The 20,514-nt window shown below is 44.8% G+C and overlaps 1 protein-coding gene across 7 annotated transcripts in view; it reads left to right on the top strand.

Annotated features, from left to right (window-relative positions):
- Positions 1 to 20,514, top strand: part of SAP130 (Sin3A associated protein 130) — a 46,574-nt gene that overhangs the window by 21,549 nt on the left and 4,511 nt on the right. For 4 of the 7 annotated variants that reach the window (XM_068280573.1, XM_068280572.1, XM_068280568.1 and 1 more), the window contains 13 exons: positions 780 to 924; positions 1,875 to 1,965; positions 2,127 to 2,231; positions 2,594 to 2,735; positions 4,481 to 4,602; positions 8,226 to 8,543; positions 8,788 to 8,965; positions 10,056 to 10,160; positions 10,550 to 10,866; positions 11,142 to 11,387; positions 11,470 to 11,595; positions 19,982 to 20,085; positions 20,163 to 20,276. In XM_068280573.1, the coding sequence (XP_068136674.1) occupies positions 780 to 924; positions 1,875 to 1,965; positions 2,127 to 2,231; positions 2,594 to 2,735; positions 4,481 to 4,602; positions 8,226 to 8,543; positions 8,788 to 8,965; positions 10,056 to 10,160; positions 10,550 to 10,866; positions 11,142 to 11,387; positions 11,470 to 11,595; positions 19,982 to 20,085; positions 20,163 to 20,276 (2,113 nt within the window). The remainder of the gene's footprint in view (positions 1 to 779; positions 925 to 1,874; positions 1,966 to 2,126; positions 2,232 to 2,593; positions 2,736 to 4,480; positions 4,603 to 8,225; positions 8,544 to 8,787; positions 8,966 to 10,055; positions 10,161 to 10,549; positions 10,867 to 11,141; positions 11,388 to 11,469; positions 11,596 to 19,981; positions 20,086 to 20,162; positions 20,277 to 20,514) is intronic. The other 3 variants (XM_068280574.1, XM_068280570.1, XM_068280571.1) reach the window with 2 other exon arrangements.

The following is a 20,514-nucleotide window of genomic DNA, read 5'->3' as shown; positions in this document are numbered from 1 at the left end:
TTATGCTCTGTGTAAAAAACAAAAAACAAAATGGGATGTACCAAATATCTCAAACAAATGACACACGCACACACCCCCACACACATATCACACACACACCCCTCCCCCCCCCCCCCCCCCCGCTGGCTGAAGTTACAGGACCCGTTACCGGAGCGGGAGAAGAGTGAGGATGGCGGCGTGGGAGCGATCCGTGCGGATAGGGCTGGAGAAAGCCCCAGGTTTGTATAGAACTGGGGCAAATACTCATCTCTGGTACACTTTTAAGTGTGATCGAGCCCACTGATAAGCATTGGCTCTTAGTTTATATGTGTTCCTGTGCAGAAACATGCACCATTACAGACAGGTGTGAATGATTCCTTATAGTCAGTTTCTCTGTAGTGCACTGGCTAAAATTGCTTGTGTTAATCATGTACCATGGGTTGCGCTGATTGCATAACATGTGGTACACTGCTGACTGTAGTAATGGTAACATTGCCGTGTGCTGCATACGGTTATTACCGGCGGTTAGTGCGTCAACTTCCATGTCACATTTCACTTCAGGTACACTTTAAGACTTTCTTTACATTAGAAATCGCTATTTTTTTAATCACGTCGGAATAGTGTGTAATATTGCATCTAAATCGGAATAACGTGTAGTGTAAAGAGTTTAGGAGAGCTTTATTCAGCTTCACCCTTTACCTTTGTACAGTTAAATCCTTTTATATGAAATATTAACATTTTATGGTGATATAAACAGTCTGTGTACAAGCTTGCTAAAAGTTTTTTAACATTTTTCTTAGACCAACATTGTCCATTCAGCAACATCCCCCTCCTGCAGCCATAAGCATCCAGAGACCTAACCAGGCACGTGACACTGGAACACGCATCACTCTGCCTACACATCCTGCCTTGGGAGCCCCAAAGCAGCTGCATGCAGTGGCCCAGGTAATGTAAATGAAACCATATGAAGCAGAGTTGTTTTTCATGTGTGTGTGTTTTTTTTTTTTCTTTTTTTTTTTTTCTTTTTTTATAAGAAAGGGGAGGCTTTTTCCTCTCTCTCCTTCTTTCCTCTCCCTCCCTCCCCCCCTGTGCCGTCCTAATCGCCGTAGGGAGGCGATCGGCCCTTATCCCCGCCTTTAATAGGCATCAGCCTATGAGAGGACTTCATTCCCCAGCTAATCTGGGGGACAGCCGAGTGTCTGCTGTACAGCGCTGCAGGAGATCGCAGCGCTGTACAAAGGTAAACAAAGGGGAATTACTTCCCCTTTCGGCGGAAAAGGGCCTGCTAGTGAGCCAGCAGAGAACGATCGTGCATGCGTTCCCTGCCAAACTGCAGCTCCAGGACTTGACGGCAATCGGCGTTAGGCCTGGGGCTGCCACCGCGGTCACACCTATTGGCGTGACACGGTCGTTTGGTAGTTAAAGACCAAGTAAACATTTGTAGGTATAGTTTCCTGGGAAGTTATTATATTTGTGGATTTGCAGACTAACATCACGTTAGACACATCTGTTCACATTTTTGTGACTTACTCTGCTTCACACATTGATCTTTGCCTTGTTGATGTTGTGCCCAGGTGTTTTAAGGGAATCTGAAGCAAGAGGTATGAGGAGGCTGCCATATTTATTTCCTTTGAAACAATACCAGTTGCCTGGCAGTCCTGTCATCTTTGGCTGCAGTAGTGTCTGAATCACACAAGTGAAACAAGCATGTGGCTATTAGTATTGTTTTTAAAAGGAAATAAATATTACAGCCTCCAAATTTCTCTAACTTCAGGATCCCTTTACAGACCTGTGCGGTGTTATAAATGGTTGGCTTATTATTTGTAAGAATTTATTTGCTTTTTTTTCTATACAGAAGGGCTAATTTGTAACAAAAAGCTTTCTTTTTTTGATAGAAGACTCTTTTTGGTACTGGAACTCCAGTTGCTGCAGCAACAGTGGCTCCTATTTTGGCAACAAGCACCCTTGCCTCTGCAACTACGTCGGGTAAGGATTTCTTGGTATATAGCAAATTACTTCCTTTGGAACAGATGTGCTACTGAGATGAAGTAAAAAAATGAATTGATAGTTACTTGGGGCTTCCTCCAGCTCCATGTACACCATTACCTCCTTACATTAGTTACTTTTTTTTTTCTGACCGTTTGCAGGGTCCACCCCTCATACACAGGTCTCCACGAGCACCATTGTTACTATGACAATGCCAACTCACTCTTCCCACCCTACAGCAGTGACCGCATCCAACATTCCTGTGGGTAAGTAAGCATTTGCTTTTTGGTGTAAGGCATTTTAGTGAGTGTAAAGCCCTGTTACAGGATTTTTGTTTTATTTCGATATTTTGTAATTTTACTTTCCTCATCGCAACCAGTAATTTTTGGGAAATGGGTAGGATTTTTTTTTTTTTCTGCAGAACGAACGTTTCTGGTGATCTGCAGATTTTTATTCTTATAAATTGGCCTGAGAGACACAAATGCACTGTTACATCAGACTTTTTTTTTTTTCCCTAAATTAGTTTGCTGATTTTTGAGATGTTCTTTGTAGGGCAGGAATATATGTTTGTCTGTCTTTAGTATATGGTATGCTCCTGCATGTGTTTTTTGTCTTTTTTGATTTTCAGCTAAGGTAGTCCCACAACAAATCACTCACACGTCACCTCGGATACAGTCTGAATATGGAACGGAGAGGAGCAACCTGATCCCTTTACCTGGCCACAGAGCCTCACCCAACCCCATGACTATGGAGGCTAGGAGTGAAAACAGGTAAGGGTGCACTAAGAGGATGACACTGAGTTATAACACTTGCAACTTTTTTTTTTCTCTTCTGTGCCAGAAGAGGCAACGCACAGAAATTATAATAGTGTGTTTCATTTAAAATGGTGGAAAGGGGACTATTGTAGGCCAAACTCTTGTAGTACTAACAAGTTTGGCGATTACAACTAAAAAAGTGCAGTTTTACCTATAGTGTGCCTGCCTCATCTGTCTCTCTGAATAAAGTTTTTTGTAATTCTAAATATAAAAGTCCTTTCTTAAAGGGACTCCGAGCTCATCTAAAAAATAAAAGTTGAACTCACCAGGGGCTTTCTCCAGCCCAGTGCTGGTCGGGAGGTCCCACGCCGGCGTCCTGGCTCCTCTCCTTCTCCCCGCTCCGGAATGGCTGACAGGCCGCAGCCCGGGCGACACTCTCCCGAGTGTCGGGCTGCTTCTTCCGCATATGACACGGATTACGTCACACGCCGGCTGCCTCGCGTCATCACGGCGGCCGGCATGAAAGTACTGCGCATGCGCGCTTTAATCGCGCATGCGCAGTACTTTCACGCCGGCCGCCGTGATGACGCGAGGCGGCCGGCGTATGACGTAATCCGCGTCATATGCGGAAGAAGCAGCCCGACACTCGGGAGAGTGTCGCCCGGGCTGCGGCCTGTCAGCCATTCCGGAGCGGGGAGAAGGAGAGGAGCCAGGACGCCGGCGTGGGACCTCCCGACCAGCACTGGGCTGGAGAAAGCCCCTGGTGAGTTCAACTTTTATTTTTTAGATGAGCTCGGAGTCACTTTAAAACAAAAGATATTTGCAATAATTCAGCTAGCAAGAGCTCTGATGTTGCAGCAGTTTAGTAGTTTTGCTCAGTGAGTGATTATGCAAATCATTCCTAAGTTCTGTAAATAAGACATAAAAAATTCTGTTCAAAGCACACTTGACCTGAGAGAAGAAAAACCAAGAATTAGACATACCTGGAGCTAATTCCACCCCCCCCCCCCCCCCCTTTACACACACACACACACACACACACACACACACACACACACACACACACACACACACACACACACACACACACACACACACACACACACACACACACACACACACACACACACACACACACACACACACCATATTCTAAATGACCCATGAGTATGATTTTCCTCCCCTCCTTAGTGCTGCCGTGGCCCCTTTTTAAGAGCTCTCGCCCGACTTGTTTGGAGTTGATGGCACATGCTCTTCTGTCCACGCGCCACGTCAATTATGCTCCTGAGTGGCTGTGCATGGCATTGGTGGCCATGAGCATTCTGTGCATGTGTGCCCACAATTCTTTGCAAACTGCTAATGCGTACAACGCTCCCAGCCAGGACTGCCTTGCACATATGCTAGGGAGTGCGATTGAGATGTGTTATAGCACTTAAAGATGTAACTTGCTGCCTCATACAGTTTTAACAACTGGAGTCAGTGAAGCAACACAAATTGTTATGGTTAGTAGTAGGTTAGTGTGTTCCCCTATCCAATAGAAGAGATTCGCACAGTAGGACAGCTGCTATTAGGAATGTATCTGTATCCACGCAAGATACACACAGGAGCACAGGTCCCAACGTGTTTCACACTGTACATGCTTACTCATGGGTTAATGCGTGTACCCCTATCCTAAACAAATCTCTAACGTGCTTACACTATATTTTGTTCTGATCAGTAAAGTTCATATTTATTTTGTTTCTCTTTTTTTCCCCTCACAGACAGCCTGTTCCAGTGCAATTACAGTATTTTCTTCCTACGTATCCCCAGTCTGCGTATCCCCTGGCTGCTCACACCTACACACCTATAACTAGTTCCGTGTCCACTATACGGCAGTACCCAGGTCAGTGTATGTTTTTAGAATGTCTAATCTTTAGTACCCTTTATTTTGTGTTACTAATTTGAGGCTGATATAGAAACTAAATTATTTCAAAATATTATCTCTTAAAAATATGCCCTACATTTTACAAATAAAGTTTTTAATACACTGTTCTTTCATGAGTTTTGTTTGCAAATCATGTTGGGTTTTGTCAGTAGAAGCATTATGTATTCACACTGTTTAGTGTGAGTAACGAAGAGTGCGCACTGCATTGCAAATATTGCACATTCTTCTGCCTGTCTATGGGCTGTTTGTTTACATATGTATTGTCCGGTAAAATACTGAGTGCGGTACATTACTGGCCAAGACATGTAAATGCACACTTGAGATCAACAGGCAGGAGACACAATGTACTTCTGGTGCCTGCGCTTTACACTGCAATTGGTGCATAGTGTGAACTGCAACCTCACACTTCTTGAATGCCCAGGGACACCCACTGCTTCACTGATCTACTTTAGCCAAGCAGCAATTGTCCATTCCATATTCCAGGTTTCACTGCATTGTGTTCTAAATTGATAAGAGTGAAAGGAACTGATGTATGATGCCGAGAAAGCCAAGACACTTACTTGGAACTTTCCCCTTGCTGGCTTGTAATGTTGAAGCTGAAATGTTCCTGTTTTAAAGTGTATATATGGTTTGATATAAGTGATTCTGTAAAAATGACATTTTCTATATCTGGCAGTGGGGATGTGTGGTGAGCACAATGAACCACGGGTTTTGTAGGTGGCTCCTCAACACTTTTCAGGAGATGTATATGTCAAATAAATATAGAACAATAGTGATATAATCTCGATTAAATTATATGTATACGCTATGCCCAAATTTAATAACCCTTTCATTTATTTCATGAGTGAAGGGAATTTAAAACTCTTGTGGAATAGGTCTTACAGCTGACAATAGTTATGTGTGTTTAAACTCAATTGAGTTTGTTTATACATAATGCAGTTCAAATTAAATGAAATCAATTTTGTATTGTACTATAATTCAACTGGTATTGCTTAAAGGGAACCTAAACTGAGAAGTTTATGGATTTTTCCTTTAAAATAATACCAGTTGCCTGACTCTCCTGCTGATCCCGTGTCTCTAATACTTTTAGCCACAGCCCCTGAACAGGCATGCAGATCAGGTGCTCTGACTGAAGTCAGACTGGATTAGCCAAATGCTTGTATCAGGTGTGTGATTCAGCCGCTACTGCAGCAAAACAGATCATCAGGAGTGCCAAACAACTGGTATTGTTTAAAAGGAAACATCCATATCCTTCTCAGTTAAAGAGAACCTGAACTGAAAATAAAAAAATCTAAATAACCATACACAGGTCATACTTACCTCCTGTGTAGTCTGCTAATCAATCTCTTTCTCCTCTTCTGCTTCCCATTTGTCCACTGTGATCAATGGAATTCTCTGTCATCTGTTTTAAAAATGGCCATTACCCCATAACCGCTTCCTGGTCAGCACACTGTTAAACTGTTATATTACCCACTTGAGCCATAGGGAAACATGGACATTACCTTGCACATTCAACTGTAACTGACAGCAGCTGATATCTAACTGGCAGCAACTGGTATGTTTCAGTTCTGACAAAATCTTGTCAGAACTGGAAGGGATCACTGTAAGAAGAAAATGGTGAGGTTAGTATGTAATATTCATTTGCAGCTACGTCATGTGTTTATTTTAAATAATTTTGCTCGCTTCAGATTCCCTTTAACCACTTAACGACCGCCTAACGCCGATAGGCGTCGGCGGGTCGTTAGTGGTATAGCATGGAAACTTTCCATGCCAGTTCACGGAGACTGTCTCCGTGAACAGTGTGCGAGCCGCCGATCGCGGCTCGCACGCATAATGTAAACATCCGGGGAAGAAATCCCCGCTGTTTACATCACACGGCGCTGCTGCGCAGCAGCGCCGTGACGTAGATCGGCGATCCCCGGCCTCTGATTGGCCGGGGATCGCTGGCATCTGATAGGCAGAAGCCTATCCTATCAGGCGCAGGACGGAAATCCGTCATGCGCCACTCACAGGGTAAGGGAGAGGGAGGGAAAGCCGGGGAGGGTGGAAAGCGCTCCGGAGGGGGGCTTTGAAGAGCCCCCCCCCCCAGAAAGTGCGGGTAGCCGGCGGCGATCAGACCCCCCCAGCAGGACATCCCCCTAGTGGGGAAAAAAGGGGGGGAAGTCTGATCGCCCTGGCTATTTCCTGATCGGTGCTGCGGGCTGGAGAGTCCACGCAGCACCGATCAGAAGAAACTACCCTGGTCCTTAAGTGGTTAAGGTTCCCTTTAAAGGACAACTGTAGCAAGATGGAATACGAAGGCTGCCATATTTTTTTTTTCTCTTAAGGCCACTACACGCGGATTCTGGATGCAGAAAACTGACTCCAATAAATGCCTATGGGAAATCTGCATCAGAAAAATCGTGTTTAGTGGAAACAGGCCCATAGGCATTCATTTGAGTCTTTCTGCATCCAGAATCTGCATATAGTGGAAACGGGCCCTTAAGCAATAAATGCCAGTTGCCTGGCTGTCTTGCTGATCCTCTGCTTCTAATACTTTTAGCCATAGACCCTGAACATGCACATGCAGACCAGGTGTTTCTGACATTATTGTCAGATGTGACGAGTAGCTGCATGCTTGTTCCTGGTGTTATTCAGACACTACAGCATCCAAATAGATCAGCAGGCTTGCCAGGCAATTGGTATTGTTTGTTAGGAAATAAATATATGCCTGCCTCTATATTCTTCTCACTACAGGTAACCTTTAAAATACAAATGTCAGCCTCCATATCCTTCTCGCTTCAGTTGCCCTTTAAAGAGAACCCGAGGTGGGATTTAATTATGTTAGTGGGGTACAGAGGTTGGTCGGGCACACTAACACCAGCCTCTGTTGCCCCATGGTGTGCCTCCATGACCCCCCTGCGCGCCGCTATCCCCTCCGCAGTGCTAGCGACACACAGCGTGTCGCCAGCACAATGTTTACCTATGTCGTGTCTGTCAGCGCCGCTCCCCCGCCTCCTCTGTATCGGCGCTACCCGCCCGCGTCTCTTCCCTCCCGCTGATTGGAGGGAAGGGACGCGGGCGGGTAGCGCCGATACAGATGAGGCGGGGGAGCGGCACTAACAGACATAGGTAAACATTGTGCTGGCGACACGCTGCCCCACTAACATAATTAAATCCCACCTCGGGTTCTCGTTAAGGCTAGGTTCCCACTTGAGCTGATCTTCAACAGCCGAGAGAGCGGACAGTGCAGTGCCCTCTCTGGAGCTCAGGGCAGATGCTTTCCCACCATAGGCTATGTAGGAAACGCATCCGCTGTCCGGTAAAAATTGCTGACCGCACAAGTGTGTGTTCCACTTAGCATAATGGATCACAAAAGCGTGAACGGATATTTATAAAACAGGATCTTTTCACTGTCAGGTTTTCATTGCTGGTAAACAGACAAAAAAATGTCCACTGTAGAGGGAACCAAAGCCTTTAGTTTTTTGAAAATTCCAAAGCTTTAATTTTTGTATTTGCTGTTTTCTGTTGCTTGAAAAATGGGAACGTGCATTCATTTGAAATACTGTATTGCCTTAACTCCAGTTTGTCTTTAATTTCAGCCCAAGCTCCAAATTCTGCCATTACAGCCCAGTCAGTGGCTTCCACTGTGCATTTGAACCCGATGCAGCTGATTAATGTGGATACTTCCCATACACGTCACATTCAGGGGATTCAGCCTGCACCGGTCAGTGCACAGGGAATGCAGCCTACACCCTTCAGCACACAAAGCATTCAGGCTGCACCTATTGGTACACAGGGAATCCAGCCTCCTCCAATCACTTCTCAAGGCATGCACCCTTCAGGACCGATAGCCCCCCAAGGGGTCCAGACTTCTTCGGTCAGCTCCCAGCAGCCTGCTAGTGATGCGAAACCACCCGGTAATGTACCAAACGTACTTTTATATCAGTTCATAGGTGCATGCATCTTGGTATAATTGAAATTGCAGATGTGTCTTTTGTGTATGACATTATGACAAAACAGTGGTGTTCAGGTCCTTTTCATTACCTTCATTACCATTTCTTCAATTTATTACCATTGAAAGCATTGAGACCTGTGTATAGAGGATCTATAGCAAATGACTAATAACATGGCTTGAATTTCTCTTTGTGTACTTTATTGCAGTTGTTCTTGCGGAAGGAGCCACGATTGTTGCCAATCCAATGAGTAGCACTTTCACTACAGCTCCAGCTAGTGCAGCTGTCATGCAGAGTCACAACCAGAGTCCAGGCATTGGCAATTCCCCAGCTCAGGGATCTTCTCCTCGGCCCAGCATCTTGCGCAAGAAGCCTACTACAGATGGGTATGTTTAAGGGCTACCTTTTGACGCACCACTAAAATAATGTACCTTGTTTTCAAAACCACAGTTTAAAATATTAAGCTCATTTTACATATGTTGTGTGATATGTCTAGTTCTTTAAGTTTTCAGTCTAGTGCTCTTAATCACTAACCTTACTCTCCTCGTACTAATTGATTCCTGAATGCAGTAGAATGGGTGGACTGGTCCTTTTCTGTGTGGAGTAGAATGGGTTGATTGGTCCTTTTCTGTGTACAATAGACCGTGGATTGGTCGTTTTCTGTGTGCAGTAGAATGGGTGGACTGGTCCTTTTTTTTCTGTGTGCAGTAGAATGGGTGGACTGGTCCTTTTTTTTTTTCTGTGTGCAGTAGAATGGGTGGACTGGTCCTTTTTCTGTGTGCAGTAGAATGGGTGGACTGGTCCTTTTTTCTGTGTGCAGTACAACGGGTGGAATGGTCCTTTTCCTTGACGTACTCACTGCTGGACAGGAGGTGGGTCATTAGGATTCCTGGCTTCCCCGCCATATTTGCATCATTCCATGCATTGGCCACTCCGCCCCCAACAAATCTTACATTTTTTGCGCTGTGCATTGACTTTGATGCATTCCACCACCACTGCTTCACCATGGAACTCGCACGGTAACGCTTTATAATGGGTCGGTGGTGAATTGGTAGCTTGCGCCTCATTTAGGGTACTGGGCCCCATACACTTTCTTTGCTGTTGCGCTACCCTGTGTGCAGAAAGGATAACACAAGACAAAAAAAATGTATATAAGTGTAAAATGGTGTTTACAGTGTAAAGGCCTCTGTGTAGGTGAAAACGCCAACAGAATTCACAGATCTCTGGAGTCAACCAAATCAACAGGTCTACCTGCTTCACAGACCACACGGGAGTATTTGTTATAAGTGTACTTATCCTTTTAAGGTAGAACTAAACTTTCATAAAAGGCATTTTGTAACAGACCGATGTTTAGAGTAGCACTAAGGCTTACATACATCTTCAAAGTACAAAAAAAACCTACTGGTATTAGGAAAACAACTTCTCCATCTTGTACCTGCTCTCATATCACTTAACTGCTTTCTGTTTCTTTGACAGACTATCTGTTAGGAAAAGCCTGATTCCCCCACATCCAGGAGATGCAGTAAGCCCGCGCCACGACAGCTCCATGCGAAGCACCTCTGCTTCACCTCGGCCTGCTGGGTAATTCATTTGTTTAAGGGTGTAGGAACTGTCAGTAAACCTGGGAAAGATTTCTGTTTATAGACCTACATCCTCTGCAGCCCCGGGGAATGTTAGTATGTACATACAAGATTGCATAGGTTCTCAAATTGGTCAGCTGTGGCACAGATGTGTGGGCAAGATACCTGTTTGGCAAGTGTATTAGTGGGAAAAGGGTTTTTTTGTTTTTGTTTTTTATTTTCTTTTTTGTTTTTAAATTTGCATGTGAAGTCGAAAAACATGTATTATATCTAATACAAGAAATGCTATACTGAAGAAAATCATATGTAAATTGGATGTAAGAATTTTTAGGGGTCTGTCTTTTCTTTAAAAATGCCTTTTTTTTGTTTGTTTTTTTCTTCCCTTTTTAGTGCCAAGCCAAAAGCCGAGCCTCACATTTCAATGGCTCCAGGAGTGACTGGAGATCCTGGGACTGGTGGTGAGCAGCCTAGTGCAGCTGCATCTCTTCCCTCCTCTCATCATCCCACAGCCGCTGTGCCCAGCCCTCCATCTCAGCCAGTGCCTGGACCCCTTCCCAGCAGCATCCACGTTCCCTCAGCCGCTGTCCCTGCCTTATCTTCCCCTCCACCACTCCTGAGCAGTGCGCCATCTGGAGCAGTTGTGCCTGAGCCAAAGGTGAAGGAAGAGACAGAGCCAATGGACATAACGATATCGAGGCCACTTTCCGGTAGGTGACTCAACTATGGCCAGTTTGGGTTTTTCTTCAGATGTAGTGTGGCTAGGATCAATTTTCTTCAACTGATCTCCTGGCCATTATCATTCTGTAAATACAGAATTATAAACACCGAATTATAAACTCTTTTAAATAGTGTAAATACAATATAAATCCAACCCATGTGGTTACCTACTACATTTGCTTGTATCTCTAATTGTATTACACAAGTACCATTTTTCTCTTGGTTGGAGATGTGCTCTTACTTATTGGTTTTTCATTTTAACCAGCAGTTCCTCCACTGACCCCAGGGTCCGTATCCTCTCCACTAGTCCTGCTTGCCAATAACCTTCCTGTTGGGGAATTGCCACCAGGCGCTTCCCCTCGCAAGAAACCGCGCAAACAGCAGCATGTCATATCAACTGAAGAAGGCGACATGATGGAGACCAACAGCACAGATGAGGAAAAGTGCCACACAGTAAAACCATTACTGTCACGGCCTGAGAAGCGCAAGTCCCCTCCAAAAGAATACATAGGTATTGGATCATGCAGCCTAAGTCTATATAGTAGGGGCTCTTTGTGCAGATTGTGCTATAATAGGATGTTGTATTATTGCAGATGAGGATGGTGTGCGTTATGTTCCAGTTAGACCTCGACCTCCTATTACCCTCCTGCGCCAGTATCGAAATCCTTGGAAAGCGGCCTACCATCATTTCCAACGTTACAGCGATGTGCGGGTCAAAGGTCAGTGATTTCAAATTGCAAAAAGTACTTAAGTGTGCTATGCTGATATTATGGCATGAGTATTGATAACATTTCAGAGGAACCCAACCCCTCTGCTCTCTGGCTTGTACTGCAGCAGGTCTTCTCTGTTGCCTGTATCGAGTACCAGAATAAGTCATCAAGCTTGGACCCAGTACTAGGGATGATCAATGAGATGCAAATTGTTCTGAAATTATGCAAATGTGCATGCAAATATATGCAGTTTGAAAATGGACCAATCAATTTAAAGGGACACTGTAGGGGGTCGAGGGAAAATGAGTTGAACTTACCAGGACTTCTAATGGTCCGCCGCAGACATCCTGTGCCCGCGCACCACCAGAGCAATTTTCACCTTTCAGCGCTCCATCCATTCATTCGTCTATAACTTTATTATAACTTATCACAATGAAATGAACTACCGTATTTTTCGGACCATAAGACGCACTTTTTCTCTCTCAAAAGTGGGGAGAAAAAGTAACTGCGTCTTATGGTCCAAATGTAGCATGGGGAGGGTCCGGAGTTCCCAGCTTTTCAATAGGCTATTATCAGCACATAGTGCTGAGTCTGAAGCGGCACTGCAGGAGGATTTATTAACTAATTCTAGCAAATTTCAGTGGTGATTCAGTGCATCCCGCTATGCGGAAGAGCCAGTAATTTAAAATGCTTTAATTTGACTGGCCCGATGGTCTCTGAGGCAGGATGATGGCTCTGTCATTGAGCCAATCACTGTACAGTCACTACACAGTGATTGGCCCAATGACAGAGCCATGGTCCCGCCTCCGAGACCATCGGGTCCAGTCAAATAAAAGCATTTTAAAACTACCAGCTTTTCCTCTAAGAGCGCACCTCACAGATGTGCTGAATATGAATGGTCTTTCACGATCCCCACTTCCACTGTGAGAGAGGAGGCAGGGAAAAGTCCAAACGCTGCGGGCAGAGTGAAGAGGATTCAGGCAACGGGCTGAGTGATCCAGAGCCGTCTCAGCTGAAGAGTGTGTTACTTTGCAGGGAGACTGGATCATAACGTCAGCCTCTCTTCTTTCTCTCTGGCTGGACACAAGTATCAGAGGGCTGTTTCAAGCAGCTGAGGGCTTCAGGTCACTCACCCCTGTCACGCTACTTGCCTGCTTTATGTCTGGTCACGCTCCACTCCCCTCCCCACTGATGTGTATACAGAAGCAGTGCCGCTGTCCTATTAGGAATCAGCGTCAGTGACGTGACGCTATTTGCCTCTGTATATACATCGGAGGGAAGGGGAGTGGAGCGTGACCAGACATAAAGCAGGCAAGTAGCGTGACAGGGGTGAGTGACCTCAAGCCCTCGGCTGCTTCAAACAGCCCTCTGATACTTGAGTCCAGCCAGAGACAGAGAACGAGAGGCTGACGTTATGATCCAGTCTCCCTGCAAAGTAACACACTCTTCAGCTGAGACGGCTCTGGATCACTCAGCCCGTTGCCATGAATCCTGTGCACTCTGACGCAGCGTTTGAGCAGTGTAATTTCCCTGCTTCCTCTCTCCTTGTCTCCACATGCACCACAACATCTGAGCTCAGCGATAAACAGCAATGTTGTCTCAAGCGGACCTGAACTCAGGACTACCTCTCTGCTCTAAAAGATGCACAACAGCATAATAGCCTTTAACGATTTACATTTCTTTTTTGTAGCTGATACAAATTCTGCATTCACTCTGCACTGTTTCTACTTGCTGCTTTCATGGAAGCAGACATATTGTTAATATACTGTGCTTTCAAATGAGCTTATCTGCCATGGCAGTCTGCTGACCTGGGGGGGAGATCAGATTACAACTTGTGATTAGACAAGACAAGACAAATAACATTTATATTGCGCTTTTCTCCTTGCGGACTCAAAGCGCCAGAGCTGCAGCCACTAGGGCGCGCTCTATTGGCAGTAGCAGTGTAAGGGAGACTTGCCAAAGGTCTCCTACTGAATTAGTGCTGGCTTACTGAACAGGCAGAGCCGAGATTCGAACCCTGGTCTCCTGTGTCAGAGGCAGAGCCCTTAACCATTACACCATCAGCCAACTGCCATTAGACACAAATTAGGGGAAATTAGACATGCTAAACTCTCTAAATACATACAGGGTGCATTCATCTCAGTTTTCCTCCTGTCCTGTGCAAAAGTTCAGGTCAATTTACTGTAACATGTTGCCTTCAGACTGAAATGGCACCACAAGTACAGTGTGGACCTCCTTGGCATCCTGCAGCAGGTTCACCAGTTCCACCCCCACCATATACTAGCCAACATACCACAGCCGAGAGATCTGCTGCCCATCATGCACTTACATGCTGATAGATAGATATAATTAGATAGATACCAAGGACGCACCAGGTTTAGTATTTTTTTTCCTGGTTTTTGTCCTCTAAATCCAGGTGCGTCTAATGGTCCGGAGCGTCTTATAGTCCGAAAAATACGGTATATCTTGTTTTTTCCGCCACCAATTAGGCTTTCTTTAGGTGGGACATTATGCCAAGAATTATTTTATTCTAAATGTGTTTTAATGGGAAAATAGGAAAAATGTGGGAAAAAAAATATTTTTCAGTTTCCGGCCATTATAGTTTTTAAATAATGCATGCTACTGTAATTAAAACCCATGAAATGTATGTGCCCTTTTGTCCCGGTTATAAAACCGTTTAAATTATGTCCCTATCACAATGTTTGGCGCCAATATTTTATTTGGAAATGTGCATTTTTTTCAGTTTTGCGTCCATCCCTAATTACAAGCCCATAGTTTATAAAGTAACAGTGTTATACCCTCTTGACGTAAATATTTAAAAAGTTCAGTCCCTAAGGTAACTATTTATGTATTTTTTTTAATTGTAAATGTTTTGGTTTTTTTTTAATTACAAAAAAAAAAAATGGGGAGTGTGGGAGGTAATGAGTTAATTTTTAGTGTAAAACTAATTTATTTCTATGTAAAAAATGCTAAGGGTGTAGTTTTACTGTTTGGCCACAAGATGGCAACAGTAACTTTTTGTTTATTGTGACCTGCGAGCGTCCTTCCGGACGCTCGCAGGAAGTACAAGGAGGCTGTGAGTGTTTGTTTTTTCTCACAATGATCGCGCTGCCCATAGGAGAGCAGCGGATCATTGTGGGGCTTAGATCAACGAACGGGAATGGATTTTCCCGTTCATTGATCTCCGGGCGAGCGGGCGGCGGCGTGTTTACTAGCGGCGGGCGGCGTGTTTACGAGCGGGGCAAATGAAGAGAAAGATCCGCACCACCTTCAGAAAAGCTTAGTCTGTTTTATTGGAAAATTTATTGTGTTTACGAGCGGGAGCGCGGGCAGTGGCGGGAGTGCGCAAAGTACGGATTTCTCCGTCCCTGGGGGTTAAAGGATGGAAAAAGGGACGGAGAAATCCGTACGGGCGGGGGTAAAGTGGTTAAAGTCTGAAAACCACTGCGCCTGCGTTGCCATGTCCTCGATCCCGCTGATGTCCAAAGCCAGTGCTCGCCATCAAAACAGCTCTATCCTAAAGCAACACTAATCAGGATTGGGAATTCAGACATAAACAGCTCCAACCTTGTGCGCAGCCTTGGCGTACTAATCGATGGGGATTTGAGTTTCAGAAACCAAATTTCATCTGTAGTTAAATCTTCCTACTTTCATCTGAAGAACATTGCAAAGATTAAACATCTGATTCCCCCAGAGGATCTTCCAACCCTAGTTCACGCCTTCATCACATCACGACTGGACTACTGCAATGACCTTTATGCTGGCCTCCCCAAAAAGGCCCTGCGTCGCCTGCAATTAGTGCAGAATACTGCTGCCAGATTGCTAACAAACCAGCCTCGCCACTGTCACATTACACCGATCCTTCGCTCACTGCACTGGCTACCAGTAGAATGGAGAATACTCTTCAAGATTGGACTGCTGACATTCAAATCCCTGCACAATCTGGGCCCTGGATACATGAAGGACTTGCTGAAGCTGCACCACACCTCTCACAACCTCAGATCAGCAAGTTCTATAAACTTGGTCACTCCCAGAGTGCACCTCAAAAAATCTGGAGATAGAGCCTTCTGTCATGCTGCCCCTACTCTTTGGAACTCCCTGCCACACCCAGTAAAGACAGCACCATCCCTGGAGCTATTCAAATCCAGACTGAAAAGCCACCTGTTTAGCCTGGCATTTCCGGACTTATAAAATTCTTTCTCTGTACCACGATGGTCTGAGCCATGCTTATGCGCTTTGAGCCCTATGGGAGAAAAGCGCTCTACAAATGTTATTTGTTGATGTCACCAGGAGCATACTGCGCAGACACAGACCATACTGGGCCTGCGCAGTATGCTCCTGGTGACATCAGCGGGATCGAGGACATGGCAACGCAGGCGCAGTGGTTTTCAGACTTTAAAGTCTGAAATTCCAGGAGTGAATCGGAGGCGGGGCCGGAGCATCGGTGAGTGGCTGCGCAGACACAGGATGTCTGCGGGGGACCATTAGAAGCCCCGGGTAAGTTCAACTCATTCCCCCCCCCCCCCCCCCCTTACAGTGTCCCTTTAAAGAGACACTGAAGCGAGGAAAAAAAAATGATATAGTGAATTGGTTGTGTACTATGAATATATACTAGAAGATTAGCAACAAAGAAAATATTCTCATACTTTTATTTTCAGGTATATAGTGTTTTTTCTAACATTGCATCATTCTATAATATGTGCAGATTACACAACACTCAGCATTCAAAATGAGTCTTTCAGAGCAGTCTGTGAAGTAATGACCTCTCCTCTAGCAGAGGAAAAGTAAATAGTCCAGGAACAGTTGAGATAATAAAAGTCAGATAACAGCCCTCTCCATGACTAACTTAGTCGGAGAGCTTAATGGCTTGTTTGCATAGAGATAACAACTGGAGTTTCTCAACTCTTCCTGTACTGGAAACAATTACACTGATGTATCTGATCTTAATGTTTTATTTCTTAGCTGTGCTACACATACAAATCATATCATAATTTTTTTTTTTCGCTTCAGTGTCTCTTTAAGTCCAGGTTTAAATTGATTGGTCCATTTTCAAGCTGCATATATTTGCATATACATTGGCATAAATTTGCATCAACTCAGAAGAATTTGCATATCTGTGATCATCCCTGTCCAGTACATGCAAGTACAGTTGGCTGGCTGCAGTAGGAGCCACAGGAAAGAGCTGATCATTACAGGAACTGACTCTGGTGTCTGATACCTCCCTGGTAAGAGGGGAGGGATCAGATACCAGAGTGAGATGCCTTGGTTAGTCCTCTAAATGTCCTGTGGGGTGGTGAGCACAGGCGTTTCCTAGCACAAACTCTATGCTTATCGGGACTACAGAGTAATTGTTATGTCCTCCTGCCATAACTAGTAGCAGCTAGGATGTAAATATACTGTATTGCCTCCTAAAAGTAGTTAAATAAGATTAAGATTGATAAGGCACCTAACCTAGATGGCATTCACCCCCTGGTATTAAAAGGGTTGAATTAATTTATCTAAGGGCCCTTTTCCACCTGCAGTCGCTAGCGTTCACACTGAACGCTAGCGATTGCTGAATCGCAAAACCGGCGATTCCCTGACGTTTTGCGGCCGCGATTTTGCTATGCTATGCACTGCATAGCAAAATCGCGGCAAATATCGCTCCGCTTCGCGTTCGGGTAAAAAACGAATCGCGGTAGTGGAAATGACCTACCGCGATTCCTATGTTAAAAAGCAAACCGTAGCGATTGTAAAATCGCTAGCGGTTTGCGACTTTGCGATTCAGCCGGCGCAAACGCGCTGGTGGAAAAGGGCCCTAAAGGCCACTTTATCTTATGTGATTCCTTTTCAAGTGTCAGGTCCTTAAAACCGGGGTATAGTGCAGAAGACCCAGACTGGACCCGACTGAAGCAATTACCCAGGCTGATCGCGGGAGCATGGCGAGGGTCTCGCGTGTTTATGGGGCTGGAGGAAGCCCTGGGTAAGTATCTGTTCTGTGTATCTTATCATCTCTGGTACACTTTAAGGAAATTAATAAGAGCTGGGAAACTATAGACCTGTGAGCTTCAAGTGGGATTACACTACCAAAACTAAATTCCAATAACTAGTTTCATAAAATAATATTTGAAAACATTCCCAAATATTCCGTCTGTGTAAAATCATTTATATTCATCTGCAGGGAGCAGTAGAAGCTTGCTTATCTCTAATCATTGGCAAAGGCAAGAATCTCCTTGTGCTTGTGTCTTCCCTCTGCCTCGTTCCTTTTTCTGCTGAACTGACAAATTACCCGGGCAACAGCTGAGTCGCTTCAGCAGAGGGAGTTGGACAGTAGTTCTGAACGATTTTAGGAAAATATTGAATTGAAAGATTTCTGTCAGAAATTGCGATTTCGTTTCACGATTTTCAATACACAATAATGGATCAGCACAACGATGGCATGAGTTCCTCCAGTGTAGGTAGCCATTTATAGGTGCCCCAGTATAATTTAGCCAGCTATAGGTGCGCCAGTAAAGGTTAGCTAGCTTATAGTGTTCAGATTATTATTATTATTATTATTATAATAGGTGCCCCAGTATAGGTAAGCCAGTATAGGTGTCACAGTACAGGTTAGCCAGTATAGGTGCAGCAGTACAGGTTAGCCATCCAGATCCCCTTTAGTGTATATAACCAGCCCCCCCCCCCTTTAGAGTATATAGCAGATCCCCCCCCCCCCCCTTTTAGTGTATATCAGGCTTCCCCTGCCCTGTCCTCAAGGCCCACCAACAGTACATATTTTGCAGAAAACCACAAACATGCACAGGTGAGGTAATTTAGTGTCTCAGCAGAGCTGATTAACTACCTACCTCTGTGGATTTCCACAAAACATGCACTGTTGGTGAGCTTTGAGGACAGGGTTGAGGAACACTGGTGTATATAACCAGATTCCCCTTTAGTGTATATAGGCAAATCTCCTCTAGTGTATATAGGCAGACCCCCCCCCCCCTTTAGTATAGGCAGATGCCCCCCCCCCCCCTGCTGATACCAGCCCCGCTCCCAGCCCCCTCCTCCAGTAAGTTCTGATCCCATCTGGCCTCACTGCATTTCAGTGCCGAGCGAACAGGCAATGAGTGTTTGCACAGTAATGCGGGGCCTGTACTAGGAAGTTTGACTTTACGTCCTGGCGGCCACCGTTACTAGGCAACACTCGCTGCCTCTTCACCACGGCTCACCGCACGGCAATACGGTGAGGCCAAATGGGTTCAGAACTTAGTGGAGGAGGGGGCCAGGAGTGGAGCAGGTACCAGCGGTGTCGAAAACCGCTGCTTTGATGATCTGAAGATCGTCAAGCCCCTGATAATGATTTTCAGTTTAAAACCGAAAATTGTTCAGCCCTAGTGGGCAGAGTGAAGACACTGGCACAGGGAGATTCTTGCCTTTGCTGATGACGAGAGATAAGCAAGCGTCCACTGCTCTCTACAGTGGAAATAAACAGCTTTACACACATTAAATATTTAGAAATGTTTTCAAAAGTTATTCAGCATTTTGATGTAGTGAAAGTAATTTATATCTTGGAGCCACACAGAAGTTACTTTAAGTGCTACTGCAGCATAGGAAATTGACCCAGATCATCCTTTTACTATTATTTAAAATATTATGATTTCATCTATCTATTGTATCCTGAATTCTCACTATGTCACAATGCCTATTTATCCTAAAGCACTAGCACTGCATAATCTGTTAAAAAAGGTAACTACATGTAGTCCCCAACGTACGCACACCCGACGAACGAATGAGCTGCCGATAAGAAGAGCCTGAAAATGTGAAACTTGATTCTGTGGGAACAAGTGAAGATTTTTTTTTAAGTTGTTGTTGTAGTTCTTCAAAAAGACTTTGTAGTTTTTGAGAAAATTCGTTTTAAAAAGTCAAAGACAGAAAAGTTTTTTTCAAACCCGTAAAATTACATTTTGCTGTGGTACACTTGTATATGGGGCAGAGGTGGCACAGTGGGGAGGGAGGGGGGCACTGAAGGCACAGGGGCAGAGAGGGAGGTACAGGAGGACAGAGGTGACAGTGTGTGTGTGTGTGTGTGTGTGTGTTGGGGGAGGGGGGGGGGGGGTAGCAGAGGTGGCACAGAGGTGGACACTGAAGGCACAGGGGAAGAAAGGTGACAGAGTGGGGCACTGGAGGTACAAGGGACAGAGATGGCACAGTTTTTCGACTTATGGGCAAATTCAGTTTAATAACAAACCTACAGTCCCTATCTTGTTCGTTAACTGTGGACTACTGTTTTGTTGTACCCGTCAGGTAATAAACCTTGCAATTTGGTTCTTAGAGTGTATTATTTTAGAGGTTTTTTTTTACCAGACGTGCTTCTACACTCATTGTTCAGAAGAAGAGTTCAGCTTTCGCAAACATCTTGTGTTTTTTCCTACAGAAGAGAAAAAGCTGACATTACAGGAGATAGCCAACCAGAAGGGCATAGCTTGCCGTGTCCAGGGCTGGAAGACTCATCTCTGTGCTGCTCAGCTACTCCAGCTGGTGAGGCACTTTCATGTTCTATACTGATTTATGCTGATCTTTTACATTTTCGTCTAACAAACATTGTTTGTTTTTAGACTAAGCTGGAGCAAGATGTGTTTGATCGGCTCACTGTCCTGCAGGAGGGGCTCATCCCAAAAAAGAAAACTGCCACAGATGATGACTTGCATAGGATCAATGAACTCATACAGGTGTGGCATGTTTATTCTGTTGTGATTGTTTACATATTGATGACATGTTGATTTTGTTATAGATTGTTCATCGGTCTCTATATAATTGAAGCGAATACCTAAGAAAAATGGTCTCATTTCAGTTAAAACGTATGAAGTGGTGACTGCAACTTTAGATCTTTGGGTTCACACAGCAGTTACTAAAGTGCTGCTGCATGATGGGAAATTGGTCCAGATCCCCCTTTTACTAATATTTAAG

Source organism: Hyperolius riggenbachi, chromosome 4, assembly GCF_040937935.1.
Source record: "Hyperolius riggenbachi isolate aHypRig1 chromosome 4, aHypRig1.pri, whole genome shotgun sequence".
Classification (NCBI taxonomy): Eukaryota; Metazoa; Chordata; class Amphibia; order Anura; family Hyperoliidae; genus Hyperolius; species Hyperolius riggenbachi.
Note: the sequence above shows the minus strand (reverse complement) of the source record. Positions and strands in the feature narration are given on the sequence as shown.